The following is a 24,543-nucleotide window of genomic DNA, read 5'->3' as shown; positions in this document are numbered from 1 at the left end:
ACTTAGTGGTTACTTCCTGCTACTTTGTTAATTCCTATTTTGTAGTGGATACTTCATTCTATAAATCCCAAGAATATGTTTGGATGGACAAAACAACAGACAGGGATGGTAAGAATCAATCTCGACACACAGAACCAAATCTGGTGTCTGCGCTGGCCGGCTACTCCATTAGAGTCCATTCATTTATTTAGCAGTCTGTCATGAGAGACGAGGTAAGAACGAATGTGGCTTTAAATTCCCTGTATAGGTGGATATTTTCGAGAGAGAAGGCAAGGCCTGTTTCCCAGAAAGCATTCTAATAAGGCTTTTTTACTCTGGTGCTACAGGGTGATGCACACGTGTCACGCTCCTACCCCCCCAGTGGCCAGCTGCTCTCTAACCCCCAACATCCCCCTACCACATCAACACACACACCATTTAGACATCCTCTCAAAATTGTCTCCTTAAAATGTCTCATAAACAAGCGCTTCAATACAGAGAAGATAGCAAAGCAGGAAACAACAGGACTTGGTGTATCTTTCCATCCATGAGGTTGTAACCTGCTTCCTGTGCTGTAATCTGGGAGGCAGAATGGGGTGTGTGTTGACGCCTGACGGATTAGGGCCCGAACCAACGTCTCTCTTCCACTCCGCAACAGAAGGACCCAGCTAGCAAATCCCAGGCTTTAACCACAGGGAGGGCTGCACAGTGCAATACAGCTTATGATGTAACCAGGACTCTGACCGTCCGTCACGACAGGCTCTGAGTGTGTGTGGCGGGTAGGGGGATGACAGTGGAGTGTATAGAGGTCATGGAGTTTTCATGGCAGGGTAACTTCATCGATATGCGGTATACCATGTAGAAAAAGAGGGGCATGGACCAACAAGTCCAACAACGACCTGGTATGATGTGAAGAATAATAGTAGGGTTTTGGAAAGGAAGTATTTCACCTTCAGAGTTCAATGATGACACTGGCTAGTGTGACCGGTGAACAGTAGTCACTTTATTGGGCGATCACATGGACTGCATGCTTGGTGTAATTCAGTCACCTAATGTATTTCCTAAATCATTCATTCTACGAAGGATTCTCTGTAGTGAGCTGAATTTATTCATACCGTCATATCAATCCAAAGAATGCACACGTATTCTGTACAAATACAAAAGTCATTGAATGCTCTGTAGTACACAGTACGGCCTCCCTCAATGTATAAAATGATTTAGAATAAGTTCCTACCACTGACATCAAAAGGAGCGTCTTGGTTTTTTTGAAATACTCAAAAAGGGACAGCTACTCATGCATTTGAGAAATCAATTGTGATATTCTCTGGAGTCAAAATGGCTGCCTAGCCAGGTCGTCAAATATCCAGCACAATAAAAATACCTTACTAATAAATCCTGAGTCTTCACAAATCCCAGCATGTGTGTGGAGTGGACTACAGTACAATAAACCACACAACAACAGGTAACATATTTCAGAAATAATGTTTCATTGGAATCATTCTAGGCAGTGAAGTGTCTTACAGTGGACAGTTGATAATTGGGATGCTTCATAGACATCCAGGGTACAAGAGGAACATTGACTAATATAGCAGGGGGTGGAATTAGTGGAAAGGTTCCTGGGTTTCGGCACAACCTGATTGCATATGAAGTCCATGACAACAGAGCAGAGAGTGATTGTGATTTAGTAACCGCATTCTATAACAAACATGGAATAACACTCACATAGACATAGTACCAAAACGTCATTAATGGGACTGTGATATAGGTTCAGAATGAAAGGTGAATTGGTGGTGGTGGCGTCCCCCTTGGCTTTTTGGTTATTCTTTAAGTAAATGTTAAGGTGTGCAGAAATAAATACTAAATACTCTCTAACCCATGTCACACAATGCTCAACATCAAAGCTAAAAAAGGACATTCAAACAAAAATCTTCTACTATATACACACACACACACACACACACACACACACACACACACACACACACACACACACACAGTAAACAATGCATTGATAAATCCGTCACTTCTTTATTCCCCTGCAGATGTACATAAAAAATATATTTTTTTACATTGTACAGAGCGCAGCATGTGGAAACCATAGAGAATGATAGAGGCCTCTACTGGCCAAAAGGCTGTATTAGCATGGGCAGCGCCATTTAGGGCTTCCACCATTTTAATGTAGTCAACTGGGGGGGACTTCCAACTTCATTGGCTGATCCTCCACTGACTGAGTAATGTCAAACCAGGTTATCAGGAGGGATCAGTCAATCGTGAAGAGAAAAATTGACTAATTCAAAATGGAGATGGCCTCAATGGCACTGATACAAAGATGAGCCCTCCATCTATCTCTATGGTGAAAACGGACTATCCCTCCCTCAGCTCCCGGCGGCGGCCATTTTGGGACTTTGTTCCAGTGGAACACACCTGCCATGGGAGGATTCATTGTCACTGCTCCAGAGTCACTACCTCTACCGCCTGGCCGTCCAGTGTGACCGTGTTGTCGATGCGTGTGGCCACGGGCGCCATGGCCACTTGTACGGGCCGGTTCCCCTGGGCTAGGCTGGTAACCACCGTCTGGTACATGCTGACTGGGATCTGCACCAGGCCTGGAGAGAGACAGAGGGGGGGGGGGATACAGGCTTAGACATGTTTAAATAGTCTAAAGTAGCCTTTTCTTCTGTTCTCCATCGACCTAAATGTCTTTTTATTTTATTTATTTCACCTTTATTTAACCAGGTAGGCCAGTTGAGAACATGTTCTCATTTACAACTGTGACCTGGCCAAGATAAAGCAAAGCAGTGCGACACAAACACAGAGTTACACATGGGATAAACAAACATACAGTAAATAAGACTACAGAAAAGTCTATATACAGTGTGTGCAAATGTAGTAAGATTAGGGAGGTAAGGCAATAAATAGGCCATATCGGCAAAATAATTACAATTTAGCAATTAACCACTGGAGTGATAGATGTGCAGAAGATGAATGTGCAAGTAGAGATACTGGGGTGCAAAGGAGCAAAAGATAAATGACAATATGGGAATGAGGTAGTTGGGTGGGCTATTTACAGATGGGCTATGTACCGGTGCAGTGATCTGTGAGCTGCTCTGACAGCTGGTGATTAAAGCTAGTGAGGGAGATATGTGTCTTCAGCATCAGTGATTTTTGCAGTTCGTTCCAGTCATTGGCAGCAGAGAACTGGAAGGAAAGGTGGCCAAAGTAGGAGTTGGCTTTAGGGATGACCAGTGAAATATACCTGCTGGAGCGCGTGCTACGGGTGGGTGCTGCTATGGTGACCAGTGAGCTGAGATAAGGCGGGGCTTTACCTAGCAAAGACTTAGATGACCTGGAGCCAGTGGGTTTGGTGACAAATATGAAACGAGGGCCAGCCAACGAGAGCATACAGGTCAGTGGTGGGTAGTATATGGGGCTTTGGTGACAAAATGGATGGCACTGTGATAGACTGCATCCAGTTTGCTGAGTAGAGTGTTGAAGGCCATTTTGTAAATAACATCGCCGAAGTCGAGGATCGGTAGGATGGTCAGTTTTACAAGGGTATGTTTGGCAGCATAAGTGAAGGATGCTTTGTTGCGAAATAGGAAGCCGATTCTAGATCTAATTTTGGATTGGAGATGCTTAATATGAGTCTGGAAGGAGAGTTTACAGTCTAACCAGACACCTAGGTATTTGTAGTTGTCCATGTATTCTAAGTCAGAACCGTCCAGAGTAGTGATGCTAGACGGGTAGGCGGGTGCGGGCAGCGATCGGTTGAAGAGCATGCATTTAGTTTTACTTGTATTTAAGAGCAGTTGGAGGCCATGGAAGGAGTGTTGTATGGCATTGAAGCTCGCCTGGAGGTTAGTTAACAGTGTCCAAAGAAGGGCCAGAAGTATACAGAATGGTGTTGTCTGGAGGTGGATCAGAGAATCACCAGCAGCAAGAGCGACATCATTGATGTATACAGAGAAGAGAGTCGGCCCAAGAATTGAACCCTGTGGCACCCCCATAGAGACTGCCAGAGGTCCGGACAACAGGCCCTCCGATTTGACACACTGAACTCTATCAGAGAAGTAGTTGGTGAACCAGGCGAGGCAATCATTTGAGAAACCAAGGCTGTTGAGTCTGCCGATAAGAATGTGGTGATTGACAGAGTCGAATGCCTTGGCCAGGTCGATGAAGACGGCTGCACAGTAGTGTCTCTCATCGATGGCGGTTATGATATTGTTTAGGACCTTGAGCGTGGCTGAGGTGCACCCATGACCAGCTCAGAAACCAGATTGCACAGCGGAGAATGTACGGTGGGATCCGAAGTGGTCGGTGATCTGTTTGTTAACTTGGCTTTCGAAGACTTTAGAAAGACAGGGTAGGATAGATATAGGTCTGTAGCAGTTTGGGTCTAGAGTGTCTCCCCCTTTGAAGAGGGGGATGACCGCGGCAGCTTCCCAATCTTTAGGGATCTCAGACGATACGAAAGAGAGGTTATTTAATGCAGTACGCTCAACCAGCCTCACAAGTGCAGACCACGTGTAGTAACCATACTAGCCCAGCACCTCTACAATGTTTAATGTCGTTAATTGTAATTGTTTGAACATTTATTTTTAGTTATGTGTCAGACCCCAGGAAGACTAGCTGACATCATGGCGTCAGCTAATGGGGATCCTAATAAACATTTATATTCCATAATTGTGAAGTGAAATATTATTTTCCCAGAATGAGAGGACAATCCATTTTTCTATGCTATTCTATATTTTGGCAACACATACAATGCAGTATTGACAAAGGGACTGATGAAATGGACAAATGACAATTGGCCATTTTAGTTCTGCTGTATAGTGCCTTGGTCCATGAGGGTCTTTAAGGTGGGGTTAGGGCCTGAGAGAGAGCCATGCTTGAGTCAAACCGCTTTAGGCAGCCATTTTAGAGAGGCTACATTGCAGAACAATGGTCCAATTGAACCGGACTGCCTCTCCTCCCTGCCCAGCTGTGTGTGTGTGTGTGTGTGTGTGTGTGTGTGTGTGTGTGTGAGAGAGAGAGAGAGACTCTGCCTGGGGATTACTACTGCAGTCACGTGGGTCTCTGTCCAGCCCCACAAGCTGTCACAGTGTCATAGGCTAGGGGAAGGAGGTCATAGCTGGGCATGGTGGCGGGCAGATGCTCGTGGTCATTCCACATTTCAGTGATACACTGGCATAATGATAACTAATGCGGGCATTTTGAAAATGATGCATAAATGTGATCAACAATATGATAACCCACACCTCTTTACCTTATCCACTAGGTAAAGGATCCAGACCCCTCCTTTAGAAAATGTGATTAGTTTAAACACCACATTTTAGTGTTAAAATGTAACGTGAGAAATTCAATTTAAACAATGTCTGTCTACAGACGTTAATAAAGTCTCAATTATAAAATCACTAAATGTAATGCCAAGTAAATCCATTTGGTCGACTCGTATGGTCAATCTGCGCGTACATGCCTTCTCTAAATGAGGCCCCAGGTCCCCCTCTGTAGTAGTCTAATAAGTCCACTTGGTCCAGCTACGTGACAGAATCAAGTTGTGTTGATTGACTGGCTGTGATGATTGTATAGTAGCAGGGCTTACAATACGGTGGGGGGGGGGGGGGTCAGTCTGGCATAGTAAGTTCACCATGTCTTGACTGATTTCAAGTCAATGCTAATATGGCACAATTTGCTAGCTAGCTGACCAACAACTGTAACAATGTATTTGAGAGACAAGCGCTCATTGTGCAAATATGTTTTCAATAAACATTTGGAGACTAAATATAGTTTTAGCCTGGCATTCACACACACACAGAGACAGAGAGCGAGAGAGCGAGAGAGCGAGAGAGAGAGAGAGAGAGAGAGAGAGAGAGAGAGAGAGAGAGAGAGAGAGAGAGAGAGAGAGAGAGACCGGTGCTTACTGAGTCAAGTACCAGGCCAAGCCGCTCACCTTCACTTACTATGACATTGAGGGCCATGGTCGATGAGTGTGTGTGTATGTATGTGTGCTAGGGACAAAGCTAGCCAATCAGGCAGCACTTCAAACAGTGGCCCCTCCACTCCTCCATTACGGTGATTAGGTAAAGGTCAACAGGCTCAGGAGAGGAGCAGCACTGGGCCAACAGGTGAAGGGCTGGTTGTTAGCTGAGTGGGGCCTGCTGCTAGCTAACATACTAAGGATGTGTTCCAAATGGCATTCTATTCCCTATACAGTGCACTACTTGTGACTGCTTTGGACAAAAGTAGTGAACTATATAGGGGATAGGGTGCCATTTGGGATGCAGCCTAACAGCAGAAGCTACAAGGGAGGGAGGTTTAGCGCTGTGGCTTCTACCAACTGGCTAAAATAACCCCCTTGTAGAATGATGGGGCACGGAAGGGGCTCCAGCTATCCCACAATGCCTTTTCCTAGCCTCAGGCTCCTCGGTTCTGCTGCCTCCCTCCCTGTCCATTCACTAAACAGAGTGGCTGAGTTTTTGACGGCTCACAAAAAGCCACAACAGATGGGTTTTCACTAGATAACACAGCCACAAAGTCAAAATGGTCTTTTTGGTCTTAAAGTTAGGGTTAGTAGTGTGGTTAAAGTTAGGTTTAAAATCAGATTTTAAGAAGATAAATTGTAGAAAGGGGTGGGGTTTAGCCATAATTATGACGTTGTGGCTGTGTTAACTAGTGACGACCCAACAGATGGGCGTCTTAAAAAGGGTAGCTATTTTGCAAATGACCGTATGATTCATGTCCAAATCGGAACATGTTTTTCGTCGGTCATACCGTCTGTCACTCCTGTGAAACATACCACACCCAATAGGGACAGCTTTAACTTCACTTAGGAGAAAAGCATTAGATTCTCACTGCAATGCAATGCAGCGACTGTAAAATGATGGGCAGGCACATTGTGGGGGGGAAAGAAGGCTTCCTGATGTCCATTTCTTTAAATGTAGTTGTAGTGCTTGCTAATCAGCTTTGGGTGTTTAAAGACACACCTTTGCTAGTGGCCTTCTTCCTACTGCAGCCTGTGGGCAGTGGTAGAGGAGGGGACAGTGTGAGTCACCATGAGGCCGGTTGCTGTCCGGTCCCAGGGCGCTGACAGCTGGCCCAGTGATTAGACTATAGACTGATAATGGAGTGGATCAAAGCCTCTTTAGCAAGAGCACTTCAGGGAGATGACAACGCCCCCGTGCCTGAGGGGGAAGGGTCACCAGCAGGGGCATGGCCCATTGTAGGACAGGGGTGTGACGTGAAGAGACAGGAAACTAGCCCTGAAGGCAGAGAGTATGGAGTTTCTGGAATGATGGTGGTGGAGTGTTACGTGGATAAAAGCTGCTACTGAGATCATGATGTAACCATCAGCTGATGAGAGCTGGTATCATACGACCTGGCCTCTCCTGTCCTATTCCCTCACATACTGACCAGACCTGGCAGCTCCTGTCCTATTCCCTCACATACTGACCAGACCTGGCATCTCCTGTCCTATTCCCTCACATACTGACCAGACCTGGCAGCTCCTGTCCTATTCCCTCACATACTGACCAGACCTGGCAATATCCTGTCCTATTCCCTCACATACTGACCAGACCTGGCAGGTCCTGTCCTATTCCCTCACATACTGACCAGACCTGGCAGGTCCTGTCCTATTCCCTCACACACTGTCCAGACCTGGCTGTTCCTGTCCTATTCCCTCACACACTGACCAGACCTGGCATATCCTGTCCTATTCCCTCACATACTGACCAGACCTGGCAGGTCCTGTCCTATTCCCTCACACACTGTCCAGACCTGGCTGTTCCTGTCCTATTCCCTCACACACTGACCAGACCTGGCATATCCTGTCCTATTCCCTCACATACTGACCAGACCTGGGTTTAAATACATGTCTATTTAAGTATTTGAAATACTTATTTTCTTGTTTTGAAATGTATTTGAAAGTAATTCAAATACAGTAAATAGTACTGGAACCCAGCTGTGATACAGACACTACTGTGTAACTGGGAAGACTAGACTCAATGGAGGAAAACCAGCTTCACTAATGTGTCCCGGTGTTGCTACCACCCAAGAACCATACTCATCAACAGTCCTTTTATGTGGACCTCACCTTCTGGGGTAAAATCAGAAAGTACACAACAAACTCCACAACTAAAGTACAGGACCAAATATATATCCAGTCATACCAACTCCCTTGTTAAATGCACATTGAAACCGCCTTGTTCAAAACACCTCCCGCCCCTTGTTCAAAACCTCCCGCCCCTTGTTCAAAACCTCCCGCCCCTTGTTCAAAACCTCCCGCCTTTTAGTGATTTTCATTTGCCACCGTTCCAGACAATTTGAATGAGTTGAATATGAAAGGAGCTTGACTTGCTCTGAATGTAATGAATGATATACATCTAGTGTAAACTGAGTATCATTAACATTCAGTTAACATTCAAACAAGGAAACTGGACAGTTGTGGTCACTTAATGAAACACATGGGCAGAGTCAAGTTCAGGCAGGCCTCTGCGCTACAGTAAAATCATTCTCCCCCCAATTAGTCCTTTTGGAAGTTTTTCTTGTTAAGCCCTTTTGTTGGTCTGTACAGAGTATCTAGTATGAGCCACACACACACACACAAACAGCACAGCTGGGGAACCTGGGTTATCCTAGCGAGAGCAGGGGACAGGTTTGTATGTGCTGTGTTACCTGTAGCTGACACCCCAGACAGGTCATCATGATATGGGAGGATTATGTTCAACTGAGTGATTTAGTCGTTTTGTATGCATGGTGTATATGAAACAACGTGTGGGTTCAAACGCTAGGGCTGCGTGGGTTCAAACGCTAGGGCTGCGTGGGTTCAAACGCTAGGGCTGCGTGGGTTCAAACGCTAGGGCTGTTGTTTGAATTGACATTTTAGCAGACTCTTATCCAGTGCAACTTACTGTTAGCTAGGTGAGACAACCACATATCACAGTAAGTACATTTTCCATCAATGAAGTAGCTATCAGCAAAGTCAGAGCTAGAAAGGGGGGGTGCCAGTGTTAGTTCACAAAAGGCATTATTATTATTTTATGTTGGGGGGGGGTGTTGTAATGTTAGGGGGGGTGTTGTAATGTTAGAGGGGGGGTGTTGTAATGTTAGAGGGGGGGTGTTGTAATGTTAGAGGGGGGGTGTTGTAATGGTAGGGGGGGTGTTGTAATGGTAGGGGGGGTGTTGTAATGTTAGAGGGGGGGTGTTGTAATGTTAGAGGGGGGGTGTTGTAATGGTAGGGGGGGTGTTGTAATGTTGTAGGGGGGGTGTTGTAATGGTATGAGGAGTGTCAGTGGACTATTTCACATTGATTTATACAGGTGAGTCAATTACCTGACAATAGTTGTTGAGAGGTTGTGTGGTACGTACCGCTGCCATCTTGCACTCCAGTCAGTGCTCCTACAGCAGCCGCCGTTTCCCCGGCCAGAACGATTTGACCTCCTCCCTGTAGGGTGGCCTCAGCCAGCGTCGCCACTGCATGGGCCGCAGCCTCACTGCAACACAATCACACACAGCTTAGAGATGGAAAGGAGGTGATGTGTGGCTATTTGTCCACCCTACGCATCCAAACAACGTTGACAGACTGGTGGACATTCACAATTATAAGGAGAGGGGACAACAACCCAAGCCCCAACCCTGACAGTATGGTGGTGCCAGAGGCCCAACACTCTCACCCAAACACCCACTTCAACTCCCCACATCTGAAGGTGAGTAGGCAGCGCACCATTGCACATATTTGGCTCTGCATTGGGACACTCTTTAAAACAATACACCCATCCTCCCACCACCCCCAAACTGACCCCAGTGCCCCTGGACTGCTGACAAGGAATGGGGTCATTAGAACACGGGGGGAGATGGGGTCATTAGAACACGGGGGGAGATGGGGTCATTAGAACACGGGGGGGGGGGGATGGGGTCATTAGAACACGGGGGGGAGATGGGGTCATTAGAACACGGGGGGAGATGGGGTCATTAGAACACGGGGGGAGATGGGGTCATTAGAACACGGGGGGAGATGGGGTCATTAGAACACGGGGGGAGATGGGGTCATTAGAACACGGGGGGAGATGGGGTCATTAGAACACGGGGGGAGATGGGGTCATTAGAACACGGGGGAGATGGGGTCATTAGAACACGGGGGTCATTAGAACACGGGGGGGATGGGGTCATTAGAACACGGGGGGAGATGGGGTCATTAGAACACGGGGGGAGATGGGGTCATTAGAACACGGGGGGAGATGGGGTCATTAGAACACGGGGGGAGATGGGGTCATTAGAACACGGGGGGAGATGGGGTCATTAGAACACGGGGGGAGATGGGGTCATTAGAACACGGGGGGAGATGGGGTCATTAGAACACGGGGGGAGATGGGGTCATTAGAACACGGGGGGGATGGGGTCATTAGAACACGGGGGATGGGGTCATTAGAACACGGGGGATGGGGTCATTAGAACACGGGGGTCATTAGAACACGGGGGTCATTAGAACACGGGGGTCATTAGAACACGGGGGGATGGGGTCATTAGAACACGGGGGGTCATTAGAACACGGGGGTCATTAGAACACGGGGGGATGGGGTCATTAGAACACGGGGGGATGGGGTCATTAGAACACGGGGGGATGGGGTCATTAGAACACGGGGGATGGGGTCATTAGAACACGGGGGATGGGGTCATTAGAACACGGGGGGATGGGGTCATTAGAACACGGGGGGGATGGGGTCATTAGAACACGGGGGGGATGGGGTCATTAGAACACGGGGGGGATGGGGTCATTAGAACACGGGGGGGATGGGGTCATTAGAACACGGGGGGGATGGGGTCATTAGAACACGGGGGGATGGGGTCATTAGAACACGGGGGGATGGGGTCATTAGAACACGGGGGATGGGGTCATTAGAACACGGGGGATGGGGTCATTAGAACACGGGGGATGGGGTCATTAGAACACGGGGGATGGGGTCATTAGAACACGGGGGATGGGGTCATTAGAACACGGGGGGATGGGGTCATTAGAACACGGGGGATGGGGTCATTAGAACACGGGGGGATGGGGTCATTAGAACACGGGGGGATGGGGTCATTAGAACACGGGGGATGGGGTCATTAGAACACGGGGGATGGGGTCATTAGAACACGGGGGATGGGGTCATTAGAACACGGGGGATGGGGTCATTAGAACACGGGGGGATGGGGTCATTAGAACACGGGGGGATGGGGTCATTAGAACACGGGGGGATGGGGTCATTAGAACACGGGGGGATGGGGTCATTAGAACACGGGGGGATGGGGTCATTAGAACACGGGGGGAGATGGGGTCATTAGAACACGGGGGGAGATGGGGTCATTAGAACACGGGGGGAGATGGGGTCATTAGAACACGGGGGGGATGGGGTCATTAGAACACGGGGGGATGGGGTCATTAGAACACGGGGGAGATGGGGTCATTAGAACACGGGGGGAGATGGGGTCATTAGAACACGGGGGGAGATGGGGTCATTAGAACACGGGGGGATGGGGTCATTAGAACACGGGGGGATGGGGTCATTAGAACACGGGGGGAGATGGGGTCATTAGAACACGGGGGAGATGGGGTCATTAGAACACGGGGGAGATGGGGTCATTAGAACACGGGGGGAGATGGGGTCATTAGAACACGGGGGATGGGGTCATTAGAACACGGGGGAGATGGGGTCATTAGAACACGGGGGGGATGGGGTCATTAGAACACGGGGGGGGATGGGGTCATTAGAACACGGGGGGGATGGGGTCATTAGAACACGGGGGGATGGGGTCATTAGAACACGGGGGATGGGGTCATTAGAACACGGGGGATGGGGTCATTAGAACACGGGGGTCATTATAAAGCATCTTTTCTGCCATGGTCAACTTTGGGAATCTAAAAGACATGAGCTGGCGCACACCCAGAAAAAAGATTGTGTGGAGGTGCTGACTAACGGCGAATAAACTATAAAAATAAAGAGTCAAACACTCCATATATAAACTCCCAGTAATTTATTGGGTAAATCACCTTACTTTGGGAATCTGACACATATTCCTCAACAGGGATACTAACTCCTAGTTCTCCTCTTCCAGCCAAACGACATAGGAAATATAATCAACACCCAAGAGTTTCATCCACAACGATTCATAGAATGACTGTTTACAGCTCACATTTATAGAACAAACTAAAGATCACACTGACAAGAATTGACATATCCCATTTTCAACCATTCTGTCATAATGAGAACATCCACTAGGGTAAAAATAAGCTCTTTTTGAGAGAGAGAGAAAAAAAGCATTTTCCCTCCTCAGTGGGCACTGGGGGTTGGGAAACAGGGACGGAAGGTTCTGGCAAAGTGCAGAGTGCCGCGCTGCTCACATGAGGTAACCAGGAGGGAAGAGGACTCCTGTAACAAGCCCCAATGGGAACTCCAAGACACTGGAGGAAATGACTCCAAACTACCGTAGTGTCGACGAGTGCACCGCCAGCATCTACCGTAGTGTTAACAAGTGCACCGCCAGCATCTTTACACTTAGTACACACAATAGGTTCCAAAAAAGCAAATGACTTTAAACCAGTTTTAGCAGTTTTACTGTTTAGTTCACAAACACCCGTTACCACACTTTTGTGAAAAGCGCAAACTCATTCAGCAGTGGTTTTGTGAGGAATAAATGTAGCGGCTGATTGGTTGGTTAGCAACCACTTAACACCCCAGAAACCAGGCGAGGCAGTTGAGTACAAAGGTAATGGCTAATTAATTAACTAAAATTAAACACTGAAACGGGAGGAAAAAGCAGCTGACCCCATGTCCCTATGGGACCCTTAGTTTCCTGCTCCAACCGTCCCCGCTTTCTGACATCACAGGTGTTATAGAACTACCTATGCAATTAGAGACTATGAGAATAACACTATTCAGCCTAGTTGCCTGCCCCTCCCTTGTTACGGCTCAGACCCCAGGGTCTCGTGTCAGCACTTGCTGATATGAATACACCTAGATGCACTTTGTTCACGCTATAAGATGCCCCATTGCCAATGCAAGCACTGTCCTTAAAGGCCCAATGCAGCTGTTTTTATCTCAATATCAAATCATTTCTAGGTAACAATTAAGGACCTTACATGATTGTTTTCAATTAAAACGGTTTCAACTAAAATAGCTTCTTAATTAAGGACAATTTCTCAAACAAGAACTGTCAGAGTGGTCTGAGTGGGGAGGGGAAAATGTTACTTCAGCTGTTTTTGGCAGATGTTTGGAAACCTCTTTCTTATTGGTCTATTAACTAATTTACTGCATGGTGAAATCAGCCGGTCTTTTCAAACAGCTCTAACACTAAAATGGCATTATCATCATTTTCACAATTTCACAGTATTATTCCAACCTCAGTGTGGAAATACATAAAACACTGGAAAATCACCCATTTGACTGCACTGGGCTGGGCCTTTAACCATCAGTGGGGGACATGCTAAACTGACCCAAAATCAGCGTCTATGGGCAACTTCATCCTACTCCATTATAAACAGAGAGGAGAGAGCATCTGGGCGGTGACCATACCTCAATCCCACTGCGGCATTGTGGGACAGCAGGATTCTGACTCCACACCCTTGTACCAGCATCCTGCATTAAGCCCACAGAGAGCCCCACCCCCAAGCAGCGCAGCAGGAGATGTGTGCATTGTGCACGTTGTTTACAGAATTAGATTTCTCCCAATCTCAAAATGTTTCTGCAGGTTTCATTCAGTTTGGATGTTTTTAGATTGACACGGTGTGTTACGTAATGACATTCTGTAACAACATTATACCATGGTTACAGTTTTTATTTGATTTAACATTTAAATATACAGTTTAGTCTCACTGACATCAAATCTATTTCACAAGAGAAACCTGTTAGAGATGGCAGCAGTCACTGATGACTGTCAGTAGCTAAAAAGATACACTGATGACTGGGTGTAAATCTTGGGTAAAACACATGTATTGACAAAGGAAGGCCGCTGTCCTGCAGTCCTTGCCAGTGAGTATCTTTACTCTCAGTATTCTGCTAATGGGTCCACAGGTCATCACTCACCAACTAGCCTACAGTAGTCGAACCAATAGCAGTCCGCTGTGGAGCCTGGGGGAATTGGGATGGTTTATAAAAGCGCCAGAGGCACAGCCCGCAGGTCACCTGACCAACAGAGCTCTGCCTCGTCCTATCAGAAGGTCCGTATGAGGTTGTGCATTACGTCATGCAGCCAGGCCCGGTTGGTCACATTTGACTGCACTAGGCCTTTAAGTAAACATGGATGGGTCATCCAATGGCTGTGGTATCTGTGTGTTGTCATTATGAAGACTGGTCCCCCAGACTAAATACTCTCAATAGTCACCTACTCCCAGAGTCAGTGCAGATAGAGCATATGGCCTGATTGTCCACAATGCTGTTGAGTTGTACATTTTCTTCGCCTGGCTGGACGACCCTGCTTGTCCCTTCACACCAACCCCCCCCAACCCCCCTGAACACGCCCTACCCGTTAAGTGCCATGGTGACGGTGTGCCCTAATGAACACGCCCTACCCAATTAAGTGCCATGGTGACGGTGTGCCCTAATGAACACGCCCTACCCGTTAAGTGCCATGGTGATGGTGTGCCCTAATGAACACGCCCTACCCGTTAAGTGCCATGGTGACGGTGTGCCCTAATGAACACGCCCTACCCGTTAAGTGCCATGGTGACGGTGTGCCCTAATGAACACGCCCTACCCGTTAAGTGCCATGGTGACGGTGTGCCCTAATGAACACGCCCTACCCGTTAAGTGCCATGGTGACGGTGGCTCCCTGCTGCATCTCCTGGGAGGCGGCGACAGCAGCCTCGGCGAGGGACGCGACCGCCTGATTGGCCTCGGACGCCTGTGTGGTCTGTATGGTCATCTCCCCACCCTGTAGAGTCGCCCAGTTCTGCTCAACCTGGCCAGTAAGGAGGGATGGAGGGGGGAGGGGGAGAGAGGGATGGAGGAAGGAGGGAGGGGTGAGGGAGGGATTGAGGGGGGGGGGGAAATAGGATAGAAGGAAGAGGGTAAGAGAGGGAGAGAAAAAAGATGGTAAGAGGTGGAGAGGAGGGGGAGGTGAGAGATGGAGAGAGGAAGTCGTAAGAGAGAGGGAGAGAGTAAGAGAGGGGGAAAGTGACAGAGAGAGGCAGAGTTAGGGTGTTTCTACACTACGACAAACAAAAACGAGTATGATTGTGATCCTTCGACAAACATTTGTTGTAGTCAATTAACATAAAATGTGACGTAGATCTGCCGCTTACAATAAACTGTGGCGACACCTCCATCGGTAACGTGCGACACACCGACATATTCTGGTGAAGAGTAGAGAACTTGGTATTCAGCAATGATATTGAAACAGAGTATGAAGTTGCATTGCAGGGTTACAGAACAGTAAATGACATGTTCCTCAACAAGAGATGAAGCCATAGTGATTTATGACAATCCTACAAATACCATATCATGCAAATTACAATAAAAATGTTTTGTTGGCTAACATATTCAGACAACGCATAAAAGCTTTTGTTGTTGTTGATTAAATGCATTTTTTCCTCCCCAATTTCATGATATCCAATTGGTAGTTAATCTTGTCCCATCGCTGCAACTCCCCTATGGACCCGGGAGAGGCGAAGGTCGAGAGCCATGCGTCCTCCGAAACACGACCCCGCCAAGCCGCACTGCTACTTGACACATTGCTCGCTTAACCCAGAAGCACCAAATGTGTCGGAGGAAACGCCGTACAGTTGGCGACCGAAGTCAGCACGCATGCGCCCGGCCCGCCACAAGGACTCGCTAGTGCGCTATGGGACAAGGACATCCCGGCCGGCCAAACCCTCCCTTAACCCGGACAACGCTGGGCCAATTGTGCGCCGCCTCATGGGTCTCCTGGTCGCGGCCGGCTGCGACACAGCCCGGGTACGAACCCGGGTCTGTAGGGACGCCTCTAGCACTGAGATGCAGTGTTTTAGACCGCTGTGCACTCGGGAGGCCGGAACACATTAAAGTTTTGAGTAATATAAAATTCTGTTTAAAACCAAAGCCTTGTATTGATCATCTCTTGAAAATGAAATAGGACTATAAACCAACAGGATTATTTATCCATGCATGCACATCTTTGGCTAGCAGTATCGCCGGATCCCAGAGTGTAAGGTACACCACACTAGCAGTATCGCCGGATCCCAGAATGTAAGGTACACCACACGAGCAGTATCGCCGGATCCCAGATGTAAGGTACACCACACGAGCAGTATCGCCGGATCCCAGAATGTAAGGTACACCACACGAGCAGTATCGCCGGATCCCAGAATGTAAGGTACACCACACTAGCAGTATCGCCGGATCCCAGAATGTAAGGTACACCACACGAGCAGTATCGCCGGATCCCAGAGTGTAAGGTACACCACACGAGCAGTATCGCCGGGTTCCCAGAATGTAAGGTACACCACACGAGCAGTATCGCCGGGTTCCCAGAATGTAAGGTACACCACACTAGCAGTATCGCCGGATCCCAGAGTGTAAGGTACACCACACTAGCAGTATCGCCGGATCCCAGAGTGTAAGGTACACCACACTAGCAGTATCGCCGGATCCCAGAGTGTAAGGTACACCACACTAGCAGTATCGCCGGATCCCAGAGTGTAAGGTACACCACACTAGCAGTATCGCCGGATCCCAGAGTGTAAGGTACACCACACGAGCAGTATCGCCGGATCCCAGAGTGTAAGGTACACCACACGAGCAGTATCGCCGGATCCCAGAGTGTAAGGTACACCACACTAGCAGTATCGCCGGATCCCAGAGTGTAAGGTACACCACACGAGCAGTATCGCCGGGTTCCCAGAATGTAAGGTACACCACACGAGCAGTATCGCCGGGTTCCCAGAGTGTAAGGTACACCACACTAGCAGTATCGCCGGATCCCAGAGTGTAAGGTACACCACACTAGCAGTATCGCCGGATCCCAGAGTGTAAGGTACACCACACTAGCAGTATCGCCGGATCCCAGAGTGTAAGGTACACCACACTAGCAGTATCGCCGGATCCCAGAGTGTAAGGTACACCACACTAGCAGTATCGCCGGATCCCAGAGTGTAAGGTACACCACACGAGCAGTATCGCCGGATCCCAGAGTGTAAGGTACACCACACTAGCAGTATCGCCGGATCCCAGAGTGTAAGGTACACCACACTAGCAGTATCGCCGGATCCCAGAGTGTAAGGTACACCACACGAGCAGTATCGCCGGATCCCAGAGTGTAAGGTACACCACACGAGCAGTATCGCCGGATCCCAGAGTGTAAGGTACACCACACGAGCAGTATCGCCGGATCCCAGAGTGTAAGGTACACCACACGAGCAGTATCGCCGGATCCCAGAGTGTAAGGTACACCACACTAGCAGTATCGCCGGATCCCAGAGTGTAAGGTACACCACACGAGCAGTATCGCCGGATCCCAGAGTGTAAGGTACACCACACTAGCAGTATCGCCGGATCCCAGAATGTAAGGTACACCACACTAGCAGTATCGCCGGATCCCAGAATGTAAGGTACACCACACTAGCAGTATCGCTGGATCCCAGAATGTAAGGTACACCACACTAGCAGTATCGCTGGATCCCAGAATGTAAGGTACACTACAGTGCTGCATGTTCTACAACACTTAACATAATGAAACAAAAACAAGACTGATTTCTATGGCGCTTTTTATATCAGCGCAGGGTTTTTTCTGGATCAAAAAAGGGCTTAGTTGGTAGGCATGGCAACGGGCGCAGTCAGCCCGTAGGCGCAGATGAATTTAAGAGGCCCTCATCTTGATGGTGTACAGGATTATTTGCATTTTAAGCCAATTTCCCTCAGTTCTACACATTTCTCCATGGAGCGGAGATCATTTTCAGGAGGTTTTAAAGTTCATTTCCTGCAGGGCTCACATTTCTCCATGGAGCAGAGATCATTTTTTCGGGGGGTTTTAAAAGCTAATTTTCTGCAGTTCTACATATTTCTCCATGGAGCTGAGAGAAGATATTGCAGTTTTAAAGCAAATTTCCTGCAGTTCTGCCATGGCTAATGCGGAGATATTTTGCTCAAGCATAATAACAAAATCAATACTGCTAAATGTATTGTTTTTACTTTGGTGATTGTTAGTTCTCAAAGATCATATTCTAATACACTGCTCAAAAAAATAAAAGGAACACTTAAACAACGCAATGTAACTCCAAGTCAATCGCACTTCTGTGAAATCAAACTGTCCACTTAGGAAGCAACACTGATTGACAATAAATTTCACATGCTGTTGTGCAAATGGAATAGACAACAGGTGGAAATTATAGGCAATTAGCAAGACACCCCCAATAAAGGAGTGGTTCCGCAGGTGGTGACCACAGACCACTTCTCAGTTCCTATGCTTCCTGGCTGATGTTTTGGTCACTTTTGAATGCTGGCGGTGCTTTCACTCTAGTGGTAGCATGAGACGGAGTCTACAACCCACACAAGTGGCTCAGGTAGTGCAGCTCATCCAGGATGGCACATCAATGCGAGCTGTGGCAAGAAGGTTTGCTGTGTCTGTCAGCGTAGTGTCCAGAGCATGGAGGCGCTACCAGGAGACAGGCCAGTACATCAGGAGACGTGGAGGAGGCCGTAGGAGGGCAACAACCCAGCAGCAGGACCGCTACCTCCGCCTTTGTGCAAGGAGGAGCAGGAGGAGCACTGCCAGAGCCCTGCAAAATGACCTCCAGCAGGCCACAAATGTGCATGTGTCTGCTCAAACGGTCAGAAACAGACTCCATGAGGGTGGGATGAGGGCCCGACGTCCACAGGTGGGGGTTGTGCTTACAGCCCAACACCGTGCAGGACGTTTGGCATTTGCCAGAGAACACCAAGATTGGCAAATTCGCCACTGGCGCCCTGTGCTCTTCACAGATGAAAGCAGGTTCACACTGAGCACATGTGACAGACGTGACAGAGTCTTGAGACGCCGTGGAGAACGTTCTGCTGCCTGCAACATCCTCCAGCATGACCGGTTTGGCGGTGGGTCAGTCATGGTGTGGGGTGGCATTTCTTTGGGGGGGCCGCACAGCCCTCCATGTGCTCGCCAGAGGTAGCCTGACTGCTATTAGGTACCGAGATGAGATCCTCAGAGCCCTTGTGAGACCATATGCTGGTGCGGTTGGCCCTGGGTTCCTCCTAATGCAAGACAATGCTAGACCTCATGTGGCTGGAGTGTGTCAGCAGTTCCTGCAAGAGGAAGGCATTGATGCTATGGACTGGCCCGCCCGTTCCCCAGACCTGAATCCAATTGAGCACATCTGGGACATCATGTCTCGCTCCATCCACCAACGCCACGTTGCACCACAGACTGTCCAGGAGTTGGCGGATGCTTTAGTCCAGGTCTGTGAGGAGATCCCTCAGGAGACCATCCGCCACCTCATCAGGAGCATGCCCAGGCGTTGTAGGGAGGTCATACAGGCACGTGGAGGCCACACACACTACTGAGCCTCATTTTGACTTGTTTTAAGGACATTACATCAAAGTTGGATCAGCCTGTAGTGTGGTTTTCCACTTTAATTTTGAGTGGGACTCCAAATCCAGACCTCCATGGGTTGATAAATTGGATTTCCATTGATTATTTTTGTGTGATTTTGTTGTCAGCACATTCAACTATGTAAAGAAAAAAGTAGTTAATAAGATTATTTCATTCATTCAGATCTAGGATGTGTTATTTTAGTGTTCCCTTTATTTTTTTGAGCAGTATATATATATATATATATATATATATATATATATATATATATATATATATATATATATATATATATATATATATATTGTCTTTTCTACATCCGTTATATCTGTCGTTTAAGTTTACACTGAAAAGTGTTTTTCCATCCCGAAAATCTATCAAAAATAAAAACGTTTCTCCCTCACTGTGTGGACTTAGGTAACCCGATAAACCGTTTAGGCGGCCCGCCCAAGGATTTCAATGGCAGAAAAATCCCTGTCAGCGCTTTAAATAGTAAGGGGGAAATCACCTCATCCATGACCAATGTGTAGAACCCACCTGGGTGTGGTCTGGACTGCCCCTTTGCGCCAGAAAGCTCACCACACATCAACTATTGCCGAGGAGAGGTGAGGAATGATATAAGCCAATTAGGAATCAGGAGATGGTTAACATTAGCATCTCAAAAAGAGGAAACGCTGTCCGCACACTGCAGAAAAACGATCTTCAGGCTTAAAACGCCATCAAAATCGTTTTGTATTTATTTATTATAAGTGATAAGGTGTAAAGGGGCATATTGCCTAAAAGTGTGTAATGGAGCCAGTCAGAAAAACATTTCAGCTACACGCTATGTTCACTACTCTGGAGACTTAACAGTAACATTAACACTCCTCACAGAATAGTAGTAACACACCTTACACACAGGAGGGACTGTCATTACAACCGCTTACAGTCATCAGATGTCTCTACAAGTGTGTGTATTTGGAAGTGTGTGTGTGTTCTGAGAGACTGATGTGTGTGGTGTCTGTACCTCTCCGTCGTTCACAGTGTAGTTGACCTGGGCCACGGTCACTGTGCCTGGCAGCTCCGAGGCATCGGCCAGAGTGGCCACCGTCTGCCCTGTGCCCACCTGAGGGGCAGAGAGAGAGGGAAAGAAAGAGAGAGAGGGAAAGAAAGAGAGAGAAAGAGAGAGGGATTACAATGGGCAGCCTGGCTTGAGTACAAAACAGCCAAATCCTTCCCATGGATTATATCCCTCCAAATCATCATCCAGGGCATCTTTTAATCACCACCTAGAGAGGGGGAGGCCTGCCGGCCGCCTAGAGAGGGGGAGGCCTGCGCCATCTGGATCCTTAGTAGGGTTGCAAAATTACAGAAAAACACCAAGTTCCCAGGTCTTTCCAAAATCCCAGTTTGATAAGTCCCTCCCAGCTTATTCCCTTCTGATTCCGGGAATTTTCCAATCGGGATTTCTGAAAAACCTGGGAACTTTGCGAACGTTCCCGGAATGTTGGGACCCTAATCTTGACTCTGCGTTTAGGTGACCTCTGATCTGTGGAGTAGGGTTAAGTTGCCCCTAGATGCTGATCTTGGGTCCGTTTAGCATTACCCCACTAAAAAAATAAGCTGATCTTAGATCTGTTCCTAGGGGAAACTTTACCCCGGAGCTTGACCAAATATTGGTTAAGGGAGATCCTAGATCTGTACCTATGGGACACCTGACCTGTATGAGGGAGACGGTGCCGTCGGGGTTGCTGATGGTCTGCACCACGGTCTGTGAGGGCACCAGGTGGGTGATGCTGTGGGTGGCCGTGGTCATGGCCGTGTGCTGTGGCACCTGGTCCTCAAAGGCGTACAGCAGGTCCTCGCGCCCATGCTGCTTGTAGCAGTTCTTCACGATGGTCCGCAGCGCCTGCGTCCACGACACCTAGCAAGGGGCGCCACAGCAAGAGGAGATGTTATACAGGAAACAACACAAACAGACAGAATTACTCTACGTTTCACTGTAGTTTAACTTTACTAATTGATATAGTGGAGTGAAACGGAGCTGAATTAAGTCTGGGCTTTAGTTGCAATACAGAAGTCATTTGAATAAGTCATTTCATTGCAATGATATTCTGATGGTACACGGTTTTTTGTATATTGTCTTTTATGTAAAAAAGTAACTCACGAAACAAAATGTACATTTGTATTCATTGATACCTATGCTTCATAACTAAACATATTTTAAACAGTAAAGAACTCTGTCCCACCAAGTTATTGGTGGTTGCCCGGAGCTCTCCCCCGTGGGGGCCCTGGTAGAACTCTGTCCCACCAAGTTATTGGTGTTGGATTGTCCCTGGCTCACCCCCGAAGGGGGCCCTGGGCTCGTCCCACCAAGGGGGGTCCCTGGAGCTCTACCCCCGTGTGTGGATTGTCCCTGGTAGAACTCTGTCCCACCAAGTTATTGGTGTTGGATTGTCCCTGGTAGAACTCTATCCCACCAAGTTATTAGTGTTGGATTGTCCCTGGTAGAACTCTATCCCACCAGGTTATTAGTGTTGGATTGTCCCTGGTAGAACTCTATCCCACCAAGTTATTAGTGTTAGATTGTCCCTGGTAGAACTCTATCCCACCAGGTTATTAGTGTTGGATTGTCCCTGGTAGAACTCTATCCCACCAGGTTATTATTCTCTAACCGTCTCCACTCAAAGACCCTTTGACCTCCACAACGTCTTACCTCTCTACCATATTCAACATTGTAATGATACCAGGGAGGCAATTCACAGGGAAAGTTTGTTTTCATCCTCACCCTCTGTTTCTGTTCCTCAGTGCGCACGTCACTGCGCACGTTGGCCCAGGGGATGTCCTCTGGCCACCAGATGGGCTTGCAGCTCTCCTTGCCCCAGCCAGGCTTGCCCCTGCCCGTCGAATACTTCAGCATCTCTGGGATGAACGCTCGCAGCTGGGCCTGACCAGAGGAAACAAGATACAAGGGGATGAGTGGTGTACACACACACACACACACACACACACACACACACACACACGCGCACACACACACACACACACCCCCTTGACTGGGGGGGGGGGGGGGGAGCGGTATTGATTACCGTAAATTCCGGACTATAAGCCGCAACTTTTTTCCCACGCTTTGAACATCGCGGCTTAAACAATGACGCGGCTAATATATGGATTTTTCCCGCTTTCAATTCCCCCCCCCCCAAAAAAACACATTCTGTGACGTGCTCAGTGTTTTGGCGGCATGAAGCTTTCATTAGACCAATGAAATTGCCGAACGGGTTAAGGTCAAACAACTTTTTTGTTTACTGTTTAGATTAAATCTTTATTAAATTAAATTTATATATATATATATATATATATATATATATATATATATATATATATATATATATATATATTCTTTTTTAATTCTAAAAACTCAACCTCAAAGCACTCTCCTGCAACCCACCTCACCAATTTAAAAAAAGAAAGTATTATTTACCTCATCTGAATTCCACAACAGAAGCTAGCAAGAGGTTAGCCATTTTCACTGGCTAACGTTGAAGTTCAGCTAGCCACGGTTAGCTGTCCTCAGCTATCCATTAGCTCGAAAAGCTATCGCCAGTTTTTGTACAGCGCGACTCAGACCAGAGCATACCGGACCTATTCTCTCTCCTTTCCCCGATTTCTACCGCAGGCTCTGGACATTTACACCTGGATCTTGCAGCTAACTAGCTGCTACCTGAGTGACTATTGGCAACGTCGGTCACGGAATTAACACACATTATTACGGAGCTAGCCAGCTAGCCAGCTGAAGAGTTCCGTCAGCCACTCCTGGGCTATTCCTGAGCTAGCCAGCTGAAGTGTCTCCTGGGCTACAACTCACCTATCCTGACCCGTTTTACTGCCGATCCGGAGCCCCATCAGGTCTTCACGACTGGACCACCGACGTTATCTGCCCGAGGGAGTTATCCAACTGGCCCCTCCGTCGCGACGTAACCTGATCGCCCATCTGCGGCCCGCTAATCGTTAGCTGTCTTTTCGGCTGCGATCTGAATAGGTCTATCGGACACTTTTCTTGGGCCACTATAACTAACTATTTTGCCAACTTGGACTGGTCCCCCCTTCCACACGGAACCCCACTAACCCACAGACGGAAACGCACGAGCTGGCTAAAAACAGACCTCCCTCCCATCTTCCACCAGCTTGCTACCTATGGCCCGGCTAGCTGTCTGAATCTCACTGGACCCTTTGATCACTCGGCTAAGCATGCCTCTCCTTAATGTCAATATGCCTTCTCCATTGCTGTTCTGGTTAGTGTTTATTGGCTTATTTCACTGTAGAGCCTCTAGCCCTGCTCATTATACCTTATCCAACCTCTCAGTTCCTCCACCCACACATGCTATGACATCTTCTGGTTTCAATTATGTTTCTAGAGCCAATCTCTCTCTCACTATCACTAAATGCCTAGGTTTACCTCCTCTGTACTCACATCCCACCATACCTTTGTCTGTACATTATACCTTGAAGCTATTTTATCGCCCCCAGAAACCTGCTCCTTTTTCTCTCTATTCTGGACGTCACAGACGACCAATTCTTATAGCTTTTAGCCGTACCCTCATACTTATTCTTCTCTGCTCCTCTGGGGATGTAGAGGTGAATCCAGGCCCTGCAATGCCTGGCTCCACTCCTACTCCCCAGGCGCTCTCTTTTGATGACTTCTGTAACCGTAATAACCTTGGTTTTATGCATGTTAACATTAGAAGCCTCCTCCCTAAGTTTGTTTTATTCACTGCTTTAGCACACTCCGCCAACCCGGATGTCCTAGCTGTGTCTGAATCTTGGCTTAGGAAGTCCACCAAAAACTCTGAAATCTTCATCCCTAACTACAACGTTTTCAGACAAGATAGGACGACCAAAGGGGGCGGTGTTGCAATCTATTGCAGAGATAGCCTGCAGAGTTCTGTCCTGCTATCCAGGTCTGTACCCAAACAATTTGAACTTCTACTTTTAAAAATCCACCTCTCCAAAAACAAGTCTCTCACCGTTGCCGCCTGCTATAGACCCCCCTCGGCC

At 47.9% G+C, this 24,543-nt stretch overlaps 1 protein-coding gene across 10 annotated transcripts in view; it reads right to left on the bottom strand.

Annotated features, from left to right (window-relative positions):
• Window positions 1-962: 962 nt before the first annotated feature.
• LOC106609771 (nuclear respiratory factor 1) overlaps window positions 963-24,543 on the bottom strand; it is a 40,429-nt gene continuing 16,848 nt past the window's right edge. For 2 of the 10 annotated variants that reach the window (XM_045722279.2, XM_045722280.2), the window contains exons 6-13: window positions 22,277-22,435; window positions 21,209-21,412; window positions 20,516-20,614; window positions 20,018-20,098; window positions 15,257-15,307; window positions 14,756-14,913; window positions 9,310-9,470; window positions 963-2,585 (exon numbers count right to left, since the gene is read on the bottom strand). In XM_045722279.2, coding sequence (XP_045578235.1) covers window positions 2,425-2,585; window positions 9,310-9,470; window positions 14,756-14,913; window positions 15,257-15,307; window positions 20,018-20,098; window positions 20,516-20,614; window positions 21,209-21,412; window positions 22,277-22,435 — 1,074 coding nt within the window. In that variant the 3' untranslated portion in view covers window positions 963-2,424. The remainder of the gene's footprint in view (window positions 2,586-9,309; window positions 9,471-14,755; window positions 14,914-15,256; window positions 15,308-20,017; window positions 20,099-20,515; window positions 20,615-21,208; window positions 21,413-22,276; window positions 22,436-24,543) is intronic. The other 8 variants (XM_045722283.2, XM_045722282.2, XM_045722281.2 and 5 more) reach the window with 8 other exon arrangements.

Source organism: Salmo salar, chromosome 07 (genome assembly GCF_965601325.2).
Source record: "Salmo salar chromosome 07, fSalSal1, whole genome shotgun sequence".
Classification (NCBI taxonomy): domain Eukaryota; kingdom Metazoa; phylum Chordata; class Actinopteri; order Salmoniformes; family Salmonidae; genus Salmo; species Salmo salar.
This window is presented reverse-complemented; position numbering and strand designations above follow the sequence as displayed.